General features: G+C 43.4%; 1 protein-coding gene across 1 annotated transcript in view; it reads right to left on the bottom strand.

The window, feature by feature from the left end:
• The window catches only part of EXT1 (exostosin glycosyltransferase 1), a 247821-nt gene extending 241764 nt beyond the window's left edge, over positions 1-6057 (bottom strand). Inside the window, exon 1 of the mRNA XM_045004642.1 lies at positions 4181-6057. Coding sequence (XP_044860577.1) covers positions 4181-5142 — 962 coding nt within the window. The 5' untranslated portion in view covers positions 5143-6057. The remainder of the gene's footprint in view (positions 1-4180) is intronic.
• Between the last annotated feature and the right edge of the window lie 7620 nt (positions 6058-13677).

The following is a 13677-nucleotide window of genomic DNA, read 5'->3' as shown; positions in this document are numbered from 1 at the left end:
GTCCCTTATTTTGGGTTTTGGCCACACAATGTATCCTGTATTTCGGGGTTGGCTGATTGACAGGTGTAGCAGGCGAAGGTCTGAATAATGTCTTCCTTTGCTTATGCTCTGATCAGTTCATAGAGGCTACAAGAGCCAAGATCGCTCTACATGTATTCTGTCTCTCTCTCATAGCTAATCTGTGGATTTTTCCATTGATGAAGTTTCCATCACTGATTCCACATAGGAGGATCTAATCCTTTTTACCATTGGTGGAGTATGAAGGGCCTGATCCAAAGTCCAATGAAGTCAACAAAAAGCCTCCTATTGACGTCAGTCACCTTTGGATCAGGTCCTAAACATGTGACTACCATCGCTGTCACTTTCTCCATTTTCTGAAAGATGTGAGGTCAGGGCTATCGAGAGTCGAAAAGGCAAAGATAGGTTGGGTTACATACACTGCTATCTTCCACCTTAGAAAGATTTCACTTTTTAGAAAATGTCTTGAAAGCTTCTGGCTACATTAGGACAGACACGTAGCTTGCATTTGTATCCTCTGTTACCTTCGTGACTACATCAATGGCAATCTGTAATATTACCTTCCAAAAAGTAACTTGACATTATTTTAACCTACCCATGAATTTTGCTTTTGTTAAAAGACGATGTTTAGTCCACCTTTAAATGGCCTCTCTTTAACCTTCAATAAACATAGCACCTGTTCCTTTCAATGTATGCAGCTAACCATTTCCAAAAGTGGAAATTATCAAGCTAAAATTAAAAAACAAATCATATTGAAAAGGAATTTTAAAAAAGAGTGGTTCTAATGATAGACTATAGAAGTCAACCCTACTGAAGAGATTCAGGGGCAGAATACACAAAGTATTTTTAAAAACCCTGTTTGCAATAGTCTAATCGCAATAATGCAATTCATTTTAGTCTGCATCAGCTTTATCTGCCGAGATGCATAACTTTGATGAAAATTAATTAGCTCTCACATACAGATGGCTCTCTTAATAGAACTTATGAAGATTGAGCCAAATATGTCCTCCTTCTCAATGGAATAAGGTGCACCTTTCACTTTACATAAATAGAGAAATCATCAGGGGAAAGGGTAGGGGGAGAAAAGAGAGAAGCTGTATTCTGTAGAGACGTAGATCTTGCTTTTACCGGGCCGTAATCATTTTGCTCCACGCAGAATTTCATTGCAAATAATGTCAATATTACCTTTTTTACAAAGTGACATTTTACATTGGAAATAAATGTAAATCATAACCTTCCTCTGTTGATATGACATCATCAAGATTTTAAGTCCAATCATCTAGTTTAGCTGGCTTGACAAAGATTCTTCTTACAGCCAAACTCAAATCATTCATGATGCACCTTGCATGGATCAATACTTCTGGGCCAGTGTACTATATGAAGGGGCTCATGTGATGAACACAAGCACAGAAACAAGACAGTACAAATGCCACAGCAAATTTTTTTTTAAAAAGAGTGGCACAGAAGCTGACGCAGAGAGTGAAATATTTGACTTGGCCAACTCCTTATGGACAAGCTAATCCATTTCTAATACACAATTCTTGGAGAATGCACATCATTTTAAAACCATGAGGACACGTTGCTTAATCCAATCCAAAAATTGCAGAACAAAAGCAGCTCGGTCTGACCTGAGAGTCATGTGAATATGAATTTAGATCTAGCATAGGCCTAGTTTTAAAATCATTATAACGAATTTCTTCTTTAATTGGTATAGCCTTGTGCAATGTTATCTTTCTCAGGTGCATTTTCAGTTACAGCTAATAGAGGACTACCTGTTACAACATTTACATATATATGTTATATAGTCACACGTAAGAAATACTACTGGCTGCCTGTAGTCATAATTGGCTCAGGATGTGACCTTGTCAGATTTCATACATTGAACAGAGTCAGCTATGATCCGTATTTGAATGGAAGAAAAGCAAAAGTCAGGATGCTACAGGAAGTGGTATTCAGTAGGTGGCACACTTTGCCATAAATCAGTACTGAATCAATGCTTCAGCATTGTACTAAGGGACAGCAATATGCTCTTGCAGGTCTTTCAGATAAGATAAAAAGTTAAAAGGTCTTATGGTAATTCACAGGGGTATTAGCCCCAGTATCCTTACCACAACTCCAATTCAACAACTACATTCAGCCGACCTAAATTTCCTCCTGCAATCTTAAATAACTATGATTATCTCCATGTCCTGTCTTAAACTATTGCGTAGCACTGCTGTGCAATGTTAAACAGTTACTGAACTCTACCCCAGATAGAGTTGCACTTGCCACTGAAGTGGACTAGCAGAGATCCCTATACTTCTTAGATATGAAAGACATCAGGTGTGTTTTTATTAATATTAATGTGTACTATAAGGTGCATGCTGTACACTCCTTAATGAAACTGACCTGCATAGACATTGTAAATAATACAAACTCAAGTTCCCACGTAATTCAAGTTCCCAACAGTCAAACCTCTGACTGGTATTTTTTTGTGTTTTAAGAATCTAATAAAATTTTAAACCATCGTGAATTCTGCAGAATTCAGCAAGGTGACTAAAAGACATGAAAAGTGTAGACTCTCTCAGATTTAACAAGCATATGCCAGAAATTTCTGAAGGCTATAGGCATTTACTCTCTCTCTCACAATGTTTTATGAAGAAGACATCAGTTACTATCCATAATTTAAAGGAAATCCCAGTTCATGAGTCAAATGTGTAAACATCGTGATTTGAGCTACACAATCTGGATTTACACCAGGTTCTTACATGTTATTCATACTAAAAAATTATCAATTTTCTATGCTCAGAAAGCGGACAAAATAAAAAGCCAAGAAGTATTTGTGAAGCTTCACACCACTTCCTTACAGGGCTTTAAAATAAGCAGTAGGTGGATAATGTTCATATCAAAGAAAGCACAGAGCTTTCCTGGGTTTCAGCGTTACCTAATTAATTTATTTCAAACTTTGTGGCTAATGGCTGCAAGAGAAATTGGCAGCCAGTTGGAAATTTTGGTCAGCACTAATATCATTGTAACTTCTTCATTACCCTTTGCCAGGATTATTTTTCTTCTACACTGTATTTCACTATCCATTGCAAACTCTTCCAGCCTTTGGCAGTTCCTGATGCAGCTCTAGATTGTACTAACTCAGCAATATAAAGTTGCTCTGTTTTTAAAAAACTTTAGTTACGTGGAAACAGACTATGCAGTTTTTGCATGGGAATATTTGCTCTGGAGCACACACAGCAGTGGTCAGCATTTAAATTAACAGTTTCAAATTGACTAGTTAGTATTGCCATTCTAGAGGTAATTCCTGAACGTGATTTTTCAGCAGCTACATATACAAGCTACATAATTGCAAGGGATATTTGGGGAGAAGAGTAATACAGTACCCACCTAAACCACCTGGTTAAACTTGCCCACAGCAACAGTATGCAAAGCACCAAAAGAAGAAAAGTAATCAAAGTGTTACCACAGAGTATACAGAAATTGTCCCTAGCCACTGGAAAGAGTTATCAACATGGGAAAAATACCAAGGGCCTTAGAATCAGTGGGGTTTTCCTCCTTTACCCATTTGTATCATCTAGAGAAATAAGATTGCGAGCTATCTTACTACACCCCACTCTCTACAGGTCACAGACTCAGTCCTGTCATTGGACAAATGCTCTTTGAGAAAGACAAGACTGGGTGCATGCACACACACACACAATCACTGCACACACGCTCTACAAGTCATCAGCTCTCTTCGAGCTTTGTCCTAGGTGGTTAACTTCAGGGCTGGGAAGGAAGAGGACGTTTACCCTGAAGAGACAAAATGATGAATGAATTGTGGAGCCAGATAGCCTCTAGCAGCATCTTTGTTGCAAAGCCAAAGAGTGTGCATACAGGTCGTCAGCTCCTGGTCTAGCTAAACCCAGGAGAACCTACAGGACTTTGCATCCCATTGCAAATATTTTCCACAATGAGGTGCTTCCACCCCTGTGCCCCCGTATATCTAAGCAACTTACTAACAGCTAGAAAGAATTTCAGGGCAGGAAAAGAAAAATCATGGCTTTCCTGTGGCCTGAAAGTATGTAGCACATTTAGAAATGCATATAGCTGACAGCTGCCTAGAACACGAGAGGCCAGAAAAGGCTGGCCTAACCTTAGGCAGGCAAACACAGAAGGGGCACTGGTCACTTACTTTTCATATTCGGTGTTGTCTCTATCGCAACGCGAATCCTTGTGCTTTTGCCAGTCTTTGCCATGCTTGCAGGTGGTCAAGAGGACAACATCCTCCCCGTTGTGGACGTGATATAAGGCATTCCTGGTGTCTGACCCTATCCCTGTCAGGTACCTTTTCCCCTTGAATACCAACATGTACTTCCTGAGAGGAGGGATGGTGTTAAACCTTAGAAATCCCTTCTCCCCTCCTGTCCTAGGATGATCCTTAGAAAAGAGCGGAATAGAAACATCGAAATTCGGTCTGAAGTTTTCAGTACTGATGCTAGCTTTAGCCAGCATCGCCTGGCCAATATCAAACCCTACGTCCTCAGTGTAATCGGGCCAGGTGCCGGAATATAAATTAAAAATTAAATGATTTCTACCATTGTTCCACAAGTGGAGGCTTTGCACTTTCGATCGCAGGTTGTGCACGTACTGGGGTGACAACTGGTCTCTGTCTAAGGTATCCAAGCTCAGGACAAACAGGCAAGCTTGGCTCGGATCGGAAGTGTAAAACCTGGATCCCTCGATGGCTGCTAGAATGTTTTGGTAACTTTCGGCGATTTTCTCCCCTTTCTGCTGCGGGTACACGTAGACTTTGAAGCCGTTTTTCTTGCAAAGGGTGAAATCGAAGCAGGACTCCATGCGGCACTTCTTGCCTTTGTAGACGCTGGAGTTGGCGTCTCTCTTCTGCCTAGGGGAAATGTGCACATTGTAATCCTCGTTTTCCAATTGATCCCAAGGAATGAAGGGGCGCAAAGCGTCCGGGAATCGGGGCCAATAGTGATCCGGGCTGGTGTGGTGCAAGCCATTCCTGCTACTGTGCTCCTCTCTCCTGCTTTGGTTTCTCGCTGCCCTGAACTGCAAGCCCCCGAAGTAAAACAAAAGGACGAGACAAGTGCCAGCTGAGAGCAGGATGAAATAGCGTTTTTTGGCCTGCATGTGTCCTATCTGGGTCAAGATGATTGTAAATAAACACAAGGATCACCCAAGTTTGCCAATCAACACTTTCAGCTCCAGTCCGCCATCTTCCCGCCTGCAAAGACTTCAAACTCTCTTCTACCACCTTCTCTTTATTCCTTTCCCAAAGGCTTGGACTGATGCAGCGCATGTGGGCGATTTCTTTAACTTTCTCCCCTTCTGTCTTTCATCTTTGGCTCGCACAATAGAGAGAGAGAGAGAGAGAAACAGCGAAGGCGAATAATTCACGCCCAGCACGGGCTTGCGAGGCAAAGGGCTGGGAATTCTCTTGCATGCACCCACATACACACACAAATGAAATAAGCACCAAATCCAGCTCCCTTCAATCAGTTGCAAGACAGAGTGTGTTTCCCCTCCCCCACTCTCTCTCTCTAGTGTTGCAAACGATCAAGGTACAGCAGCAACTTCAACTCATCCAAAACACTCCCGCAATCACCAAGCCCCCCGGTTCCAGAGCAAGTCAGCAGCAGCTCACAGCCAGCGCCGGTTCACACAGCTATCATTATCACATCTTCCAGCTCGAGCGCCGTAACCTTACAAATCCCTGCATTTCTCTTTATTCTCTTCTGCAGAGGAGCTCCTAGACTCCGGTGCTGTTTACCCCTCTCTCCGCGATCTCTGTGAATGGCCCCCGGGATGGAACCAGCCGAAGCAGCGAAGATCCTCCTCCTCCTTCTTCCTCCTCCTCCTCCTCTTTGCTCCCGCCCCCCAGTCAGTCAATGAGGTGCGAGCTGCCGAAGCACGGAGGAGGCTGCCTGCCCCTGTTCGAACGTCGCCGATCGCAGAGTTCGATCTCCGAACGTTACCCGGTTCTGAATGTTACACTTACACATTCCATTCCCCGACACCACAGCGCTGACCTCATCTATCCACGCAGCCCGCTCCCCCATTGGCTGAGCGTCACGTCCGGGGTGGGCGGTGCTTCCGCTGCACCCATTCATAACCCCCCAGCCGGAGGATACAGTGTTGCAGTAGTATGTTCAATGGAAGCGCGTTGGGGATGGGGAGACCCCTCAAGGGGATGCCTGTTTAAGAGATCGCCCACACAGCAGAGCAGCTTGCAGCATCTTTGGGGCACAGTCACTCCTCCTGGCCTTTCCCTGGAACAGCACTGATGAGCGACGGTCGAGGAGGCTCCCTCTAGTTTTATGTTAAGCAGCGTCCTTGGGTGGGAGACTGAAATCTGGTTGCAACAACATGCAAGTACTTTTCAGTGTCCCCACGTTCAAGTACAGGCAGTAACAAGACTGGCTGCAGCCCACAGGCCGGAGAGGCAGTTTTCTAGGATGGTAGTCATAGGTGCTGGAATTAGGGGTGCTGCTGCCTGCTGCACCCCCTGTCTTGAAGTGATTTCCATCATACACAGGGTTTATAGATTGGTTCAATGACTCCCAGCACCCCCACTATACACATTGTTCCAGCACCCCCAGCGGCAATATTCAGTCTTTAGTGATTGTTTATGGTGGGAGTGTCTGTCGGGGGACAGACGCTTTCCAGTTTGCCTAAGGCTAGGAGCTGAGCCAAGGGAGGGTATATCTGAAACAATGCATGACAGTGTTAAGGGCGAGCCACCTTTGCGGAAGAAATCCTCAAGGCTATGTCTGCTGAGCAGCACAGGAGGGATCTTAGCAGCAGCAGCAGCTGGCTCAAGATCCTCTCTGGCAGGCTCATTAAGCCAAGGAAGAGAGCCTACCCTTTCATCTTTTAACAGCCCGTCACAAATCCATGCTAACTGCAAGCCAGTAATGCAGGAGCCTGAGCCAAACACATACAAGACAAAGTTCCCCCTGAGTAGGAGAGGACCTATTGCTACAGAGGGAAAGGGAGCAGAGGTCTGAGGAGCGCTGGTGCCAAGGGGAGGAAGAGAGAGTTGCTCAGGTTAATCTGGAATCAGGATTTCAATTGGAAAACTGAGGAAAGGGAGAATATCTTTCCCCTTTCAGATGGACTGGTTTATATGTCTCTACTACTGCCCTCTACTGGATGGAATACTGTATTGCCTCACATGTATATCTTCCCTCTGGTTGGTGATTGTTCCTACAACTAAAATGGAAAGAGCTCCTGCACTTTGAATCTCAAAGCCATGAACTATAATTCCATCTGGTACAAATATGATGTTATCTATTGATCTTAATGCATTTAAGATGTGTTCTTGTAATTAAAGCAGGGGATTGTTAGCATGACTGGGATCCTGCTCTGTGTGTGGCCTCAGGCCACTCATATGCCGGATTTACACCTTACGTGCGCTCCTAGGCACAGCATCTTCAGCGCTCTCCCTGCCCCCTCCTTCCCCCCACCCCCCTACAGCTGACCTTCGTGCTTTCCATACAAAATGCAACTTTTAACCCACTTTTAACTTTTAGGTGCCCTTAGGATGCCAGGGCCCCTAGGCACATGCCTACTGTGCCTAATTGGAAATATGGCCCTGGCCCATCCCTGTGCCTCAATTTCCCCATTTTCAAATGATGCATAACCTGTTTACCCCACAGGGATTATTACTACAAAATGCATGTACATAGTGTACAAGGACACTTTACAAGCAAGGATAACACGACTTGTCCTGAAGCCCTATCTTAATTTTTATATAAAGTGTTTTGAAATTTCCAGGTGAAACACAGGAAGTGCAAAATATTGTTATATTGCTCAGTGACTCTCAGACATAACTGGCAAATATTTAAGAAGAAGAATTCCATTAGACAACTACATACCTTTAAAAATCTGGCCTTAAGCAACTTCCTTACGGATTCACTGGTATAACTAGGAGCCCAATTAATTGATCAGAATGGTGTGCTTTACACCTACTTTGCACTGGTGTAAGTGACTACACAAATGCAGAGCCATGGTGAATCAGGCCCCAGGAATGCGATCAAGAGTCCTGATTTCCACTCCCTTTCTGTAACTAATAGAGGGCTCCTTTTCCCTCCCTCATCCTCACTGAGGGCTTGTCTACACTGGCACTTTACAGCACTGCAACTGTCTCACTCAGGGGGTGTGAAAAAACACCCCCCTGAGCACTGCAAGTCTCAGCGCAGTAAAGTGCCAGTGTAGACAGTGCACCAGCGCAGGAAACCAAGCTCCCAGCACTGGTAGCTACTCCCCTCATGGAGGTGGTTGTTTTATAGTGCTGGGAGAGTGCTTTAATGTTGTTAGTGAAGACATGCCCTGAGCTCCTTGAGTCTGCCATTCATGCTTCTAGAGGTACCTCAACAATCCAAATCTGAAACTATAATGAAACACATACCCCAGCAAGTGTTGCATGGCTTGAGTTTCACTGGGAATACACTGCACAGCTCTCCACCTGAATGCAGTATTCACTTTCCCTCCCTCACGCGGATGCAATATAGTCTGTGAGAGGCCTGTAACTGAGAAGAAAAGGGAAATTTAAAATAAAGTGTGCATTCACAAAGATGAAAGATCCTGCCACTACTAAAGAGGATAGTTGAGGGCCTGCCAGACCTATGATCATGAAGAGCTCATTGGTGACAGCCAAACTGATTTGGGCAGGAAGCTGATATGAGGACTCTACTGCCAATAGCAGGGGTCAGCAACCTTTCAGAAGTGGTGAGTCTTCATTTATTCACTCTAATTTAAGGTTGTGGGTGCCAGGAATACATTTTAATGTTTTTAGAGGGTCTATTTCTATAAGTCTATAATATATAACTAAACTATTGTTGTATGTAAAGTAAAGAAGGTTTTTAAAATGTTTAAGAAGCTTCATTTAAAAATTAAATTAAAATGCAGAGCCCCCTGGACCGGTGGCCAGGACCTGGGCAGTGTGAGTGCCACTGAAAATCAGCTTGTGTGCTGCCTTCTCATGCTGCAATTAGATTTTGGGGAGGACTGCTAGAGGAAAAGGGACAGGGTCTGATGTAGAAGCTACTGAAGAAAGAATTTAGAATAGTAAGAGAGAAAGGATCCCACAGGCAAAGGAAGTAGCATTTGTGACCAGCATAAATAGAGGTGGGGCTGGAAAGCAGAATTCTGGCTGAGCACCTGATAACACAGGGGTAAATCTGTCATGAAACCCTCCAATCATCCCCTGAAAAGAGGTCAGCTGCTTAGATGAACCAAGGCTGTTGATTGCAGCTCCTTCTGTCAAGAGTATGATGAATCCCATTAGTATCTGCATATTAAGTCTCCAGTGACCAATTTAAGACAGAAAGGAAAGCCAAGTGCCCATGAGTCTTGCCATTTGTGCCAAGGACAGTAGCTGTTAAAACTAGGTTTTGAGGATCAGGTACTAGTGAGTCCAAGAAGGAAATTCTGCTCATGATAGAGAATAATTGAGAGGAAAGGGACATGATCGGACCTGAAGCAAAACTGTATTGCATTTGAAGTACTGAGGCCATCACAAGGATCACAGTAGTACCAATAAATGATGAAGCCTAAAGAGGATTAGACCTAGGCAAAGATAATTGTGACATCACTTTGAAACCTGTCCTAATTACCCTACATATCACTGCAATTGACCCTTACAGTTATTGCTTATTATTTGTATTGCGATAGTCCCCAAAAGTCCCAGTCAGATCTGGGCTCCATTGTGCTAGGGACAGTCAGAAGACATGTCTGTGCCTCTAAGAGCTAACTGTCTAAGATATTGCTCAGACATTGCTATCATTCACATTTTGAAGGCAAGCTTTGTAAGTCAGACAACACCTCCAGTTCACTGCTGCTTTCTGAAGCAGCACCAGACTGAAATTAATGAGACTCTAGTCAATTTCATCATTAATATTCAGAACCCTGTGGGCAACTGTGAAACTGACAAAAATCATGTAAAGTTCACTCAGCTGCTGCATGGGAACCACCTGCAGCCTATGCAGGGCCTGGAGGGAGAGGAACCTGGTAATGGAAACTTAATAGTAGTAAAGTAGTAGATATGCTTGCCCCTAGCAGCAGGTAGGTGGCTTGGGAAGGACAGAGTAGCTGACCTCTTCCACCACATAGGTCAGTCTGCACACCCACAGCAAGAAAGCCAGGAAGGGAGTAAGCTCTTAAAATGTTAGATTCCTACCTGCCAGAGATTGCTGTTTGAAAGACAGAACCCCCAGCAGGCTTCGGATGCTGTTTGTTAATAAGGGTCTGCCAGCTTGAGGGTGAGCCTTTCAAGCTGGTCCTTACTGAGTGGACTCTTTCAAATCTTTTACATCTTCATCTGGCTGGCAGTTGTCTGGGAAACTTTCCAAGCCCTCAGATAAAAGGACAGGGCTGGGAATCAAATTTTTATTTCCAGCTTTGCCACAGATCACATGTGTGATATGAGGCAAGTCACTTAGGGCCAGATTTTTAAAGATATTTAGGCACCTAAAGATGCAGCGAGGCACCTTATGGGGTTTTCCAAAGTGCCTAGGGCCCACATCCTCAAAAATGTTTAGGCACTTAACTTGCTTTGGTTTCAATGGAAGTTAGAAGCCTAAAAACCTTTGAAGATCTGGACCTCAGTGCCCAACTGCCACTGACTTAGGCATCTTTAAAAATCTGGTTTTAGAACCTGATTTTCAGACCTGCTCAGCTCCATTTGTAATTTATAGGAGCTCTGGATGCTCAGCACTGATGAGAACCAGGGCATTAACTTCTCTGGGCCTCAGTGTTCCAATCTGTAAAATGGGGGTGATACTTCCCTACCTAATAGAATATTGTCAAATTTTATTTGTACATGTTGTGATGTGTTTTGAGATCCTAGGATAACAGGCACCATATAAATGCAAAATGATGTGTTGAAATTCTTGGAAAGATTGTAAGTGAAGAACTCATCCTACTTGCCACCTAGTCCTGCACTGTTTATGCCACAAAACGCAATTACTTGGCTAACTGACGATGTCAGAAGAATTAGGCTAACATTTTCAAAGTCAGGTACCTAAAGTTACACTCTTCAATCCATATTTAGGGACCTGAATAAAAGTGGCTTGATTTTTACTTTGATTTATGTGTCTTAATATAGACTGAAGCACAAATCTTGGGCTGAAAATTCTAACTTTTGAGAGCCATGTTAGTGATATTGACTGCCTTGTGAGTCTCACCTACTTCTCAGTGAGGTAGCACATATTTTAGGGTTAAACTGTAGTGTGTAATTTTTGAAGTCCAAGGGGAAAAAATGGAAAAGTCTGACTGATGAAGTGCTTAATTCTGCTGGATTCCACCTTCAAATAGCTTTTTGCCTGAAGTTGTTATTGCTTACCATTTAAAAAAAAAAAGAAAAGACAAAGCATACTTTCAAATGCGAATTTATGGAATGAGAACATGCCATAAAAAATTATTCTCCGGCTTGGAGCAAATTAAAGTGGTCTCTCCTCTACAAATTAATGCAATTAATACTAAAGCCATGGCTGTTTATCATGTCTTGATAATATCACATGGGAATGAAAATATTGGCTCTTTTATCCCTTTAAATAGCTGAGATGAAATGTTTGTGCTTCAGTGTTACAACAGCTGTTTCTCATGTCCTCATACATAATTGGTTGGTTTAGAGGCTATTTAATTGTAAGGAAATTATTTGGGTTTTGTATTGGTTTACTTTTAGGGTAAAATGCAGATGTCCTCCTAATAATAAGGTGACGCTTTCAAGGGGAATAATAGTTTAGACGTCTGGTTTTACTGTCACCCTGGACAGAGAATGAAATTAGAGGCTTTAAATATTAAGATCTCAGTTTTACACTACACTCCATGTGGGTGAGCCCTGATGTCTATGGCGCTTTGCATGGATGCAGAGATCAGTCTGCATGAAGCTCAGTGGGGAACCAGTGTGCTAACATTTTTGTTGTTGTGAATCAGGCTGTTTTTTCAATCCAGGCACCAGCCCCAGTCCTCCTCCTTTTGAATTCAGCAGGAGCTTTGGCCTAGATCAACAAAGGTATTTTGGTTGCATACCTCCCATTTATTTCAATGGGGGTTAGGCACCTAAATACCTTTGAGGATCTGAGTTTTTTCCATTAACATTAATGGGAGTCGGAGCCAACGTGAATGATCTCCTCAGGAATGGCAAACTGCGTCTCCCTTGTGTGGCGTGGTCTCTTTGCAAGCTATCCCTCTATTCACTGGGGCATCTGCAACAGCCGTGACTCACTCCATTGGAGAAGATGCTCTTACTCTAGTGATACCCCTGAGGGCTCAGACAATGTTACTCACAATCTACGTATTGGTTGTTCTTCCCCTGGAGGAGTATAACTGCTCAATCCAGCTTTACTCCCCGGCTGACTGAGCTATTTTCAAAGTGGGTGCAGTACTATGTAAATAGCTTATCTGGGGGTGGGAGGAGAAACTGCTCTGATTCTGTAATCGGAAATCGAAACTAGACGAGCACTTTCCTTCACTGCACACAGGAACTGGCAGCCCATGCCAGCCACCTGAACTTTCTGGGCCTGATTCTCCTCTCATGCTGATGTAAGTTACTGAAGTCAATGGAGTTATACCAGTGTAAATAAGGGAATCAGGGCTCCTCTTTCTTCAGCCCAAAAAGACATTTGCAGCTGAACTCCGAGGCAGGATCACACTGCTTTTCAGTGAGGGTGTGCTCGTCAACTTTGCTGCCACACCTGTCTAGTAACCTCACCTCACTTTAGGACTGTGATGGGGGCTGTATAAGAAGTCAGCCAGTAGATGATATTGAAGTTCTCATTCATTTTAATCTAATCTCTCTAGGGCAATTAAGGAGCCTGGACCTGTAGTTGAAACCGTTACCAGTAACCAGAATCTGATCTAGGCCACCTAAACTGGAGCCTCTGGATCACTTGAGTTCTTCAGCCCCATGACAATCCACCCCTACCTGTGATAAAGTGTGGGACTAGATCAGGTTCTTGAAACCGTTGTGGCTTTGCCAATGAGCAGACCTCAGTGTGTTTTACAGGGAGGGGCCCCACTGAGAGCACCTGGGGTGATATGTAATACATATACAGCAGGAGTGTGCAAATCTGTCTGCATATCCAAACACCTCAGGGGCACTGTAAATGCTTGCAAAGGTTTGGGCTGCAGCAAGGCTCTTGATGAGTCACCTCTGTAGGTGATGATGTGCATTCCCTCCATAAAGGACATAAAAATGGGTGGCAATCTGATTAACCTCTGAGTCACAAATTGGCTAAGTCCTTCTTTTCCCCAGTCCCCACCTGTTCAAATAACGACTACAGGAAAGCACACAGAAGGCAGTTACTCTAAAGCAACTTTTCTAGACCTTTTTGTAAAGCTAGCTGTGGCCCTGTCTACACACACAAGTTGTACTGATCAGTTTTTAAGCTTGTTCAAAACCCTATATAGACACTCCTATGTCCATTTAAGAAGGGCTTATTTAGCTTCTTCCTAGTCTATTAAGTTAAATCCACTAGCCAGGTTTAAATTGGTTTAAGAGAATGCCCACATAGCCCTTTGCACCAGTTTTAAATCACATCTTTAGTTAAACCAGTGCAACTACGTGAGCAGACAAGCCCTTAAGAATAATCTACATTCCACCTACAAAAGCAGTAAGATTCAGTCAAGAAGAGGAATTTGTGTGTTAAGGCTCATCAAAAG

This window comes from Mauremys mutica, chromosome 2 (genome assembly GCF_020497125.1).
Source record: "Mauremys mutica isolate MM-2020 ecotype Southern chromosome 2, ASM2049712v1, whole genome shotgun sequence".
In the NCBI taxonomy this organism is placed as follows: domain Eukaryota; kingdom Metazoa; phylum Chordata; order Testudines; family Geoemydidae; genus Mauremys; species Mauremys mutica.
The sequence above is the reverse complement of the archived record's forward strand: the minus strand, read 5'-3'. Positions and strand labels throughout refer to the sequence as shown.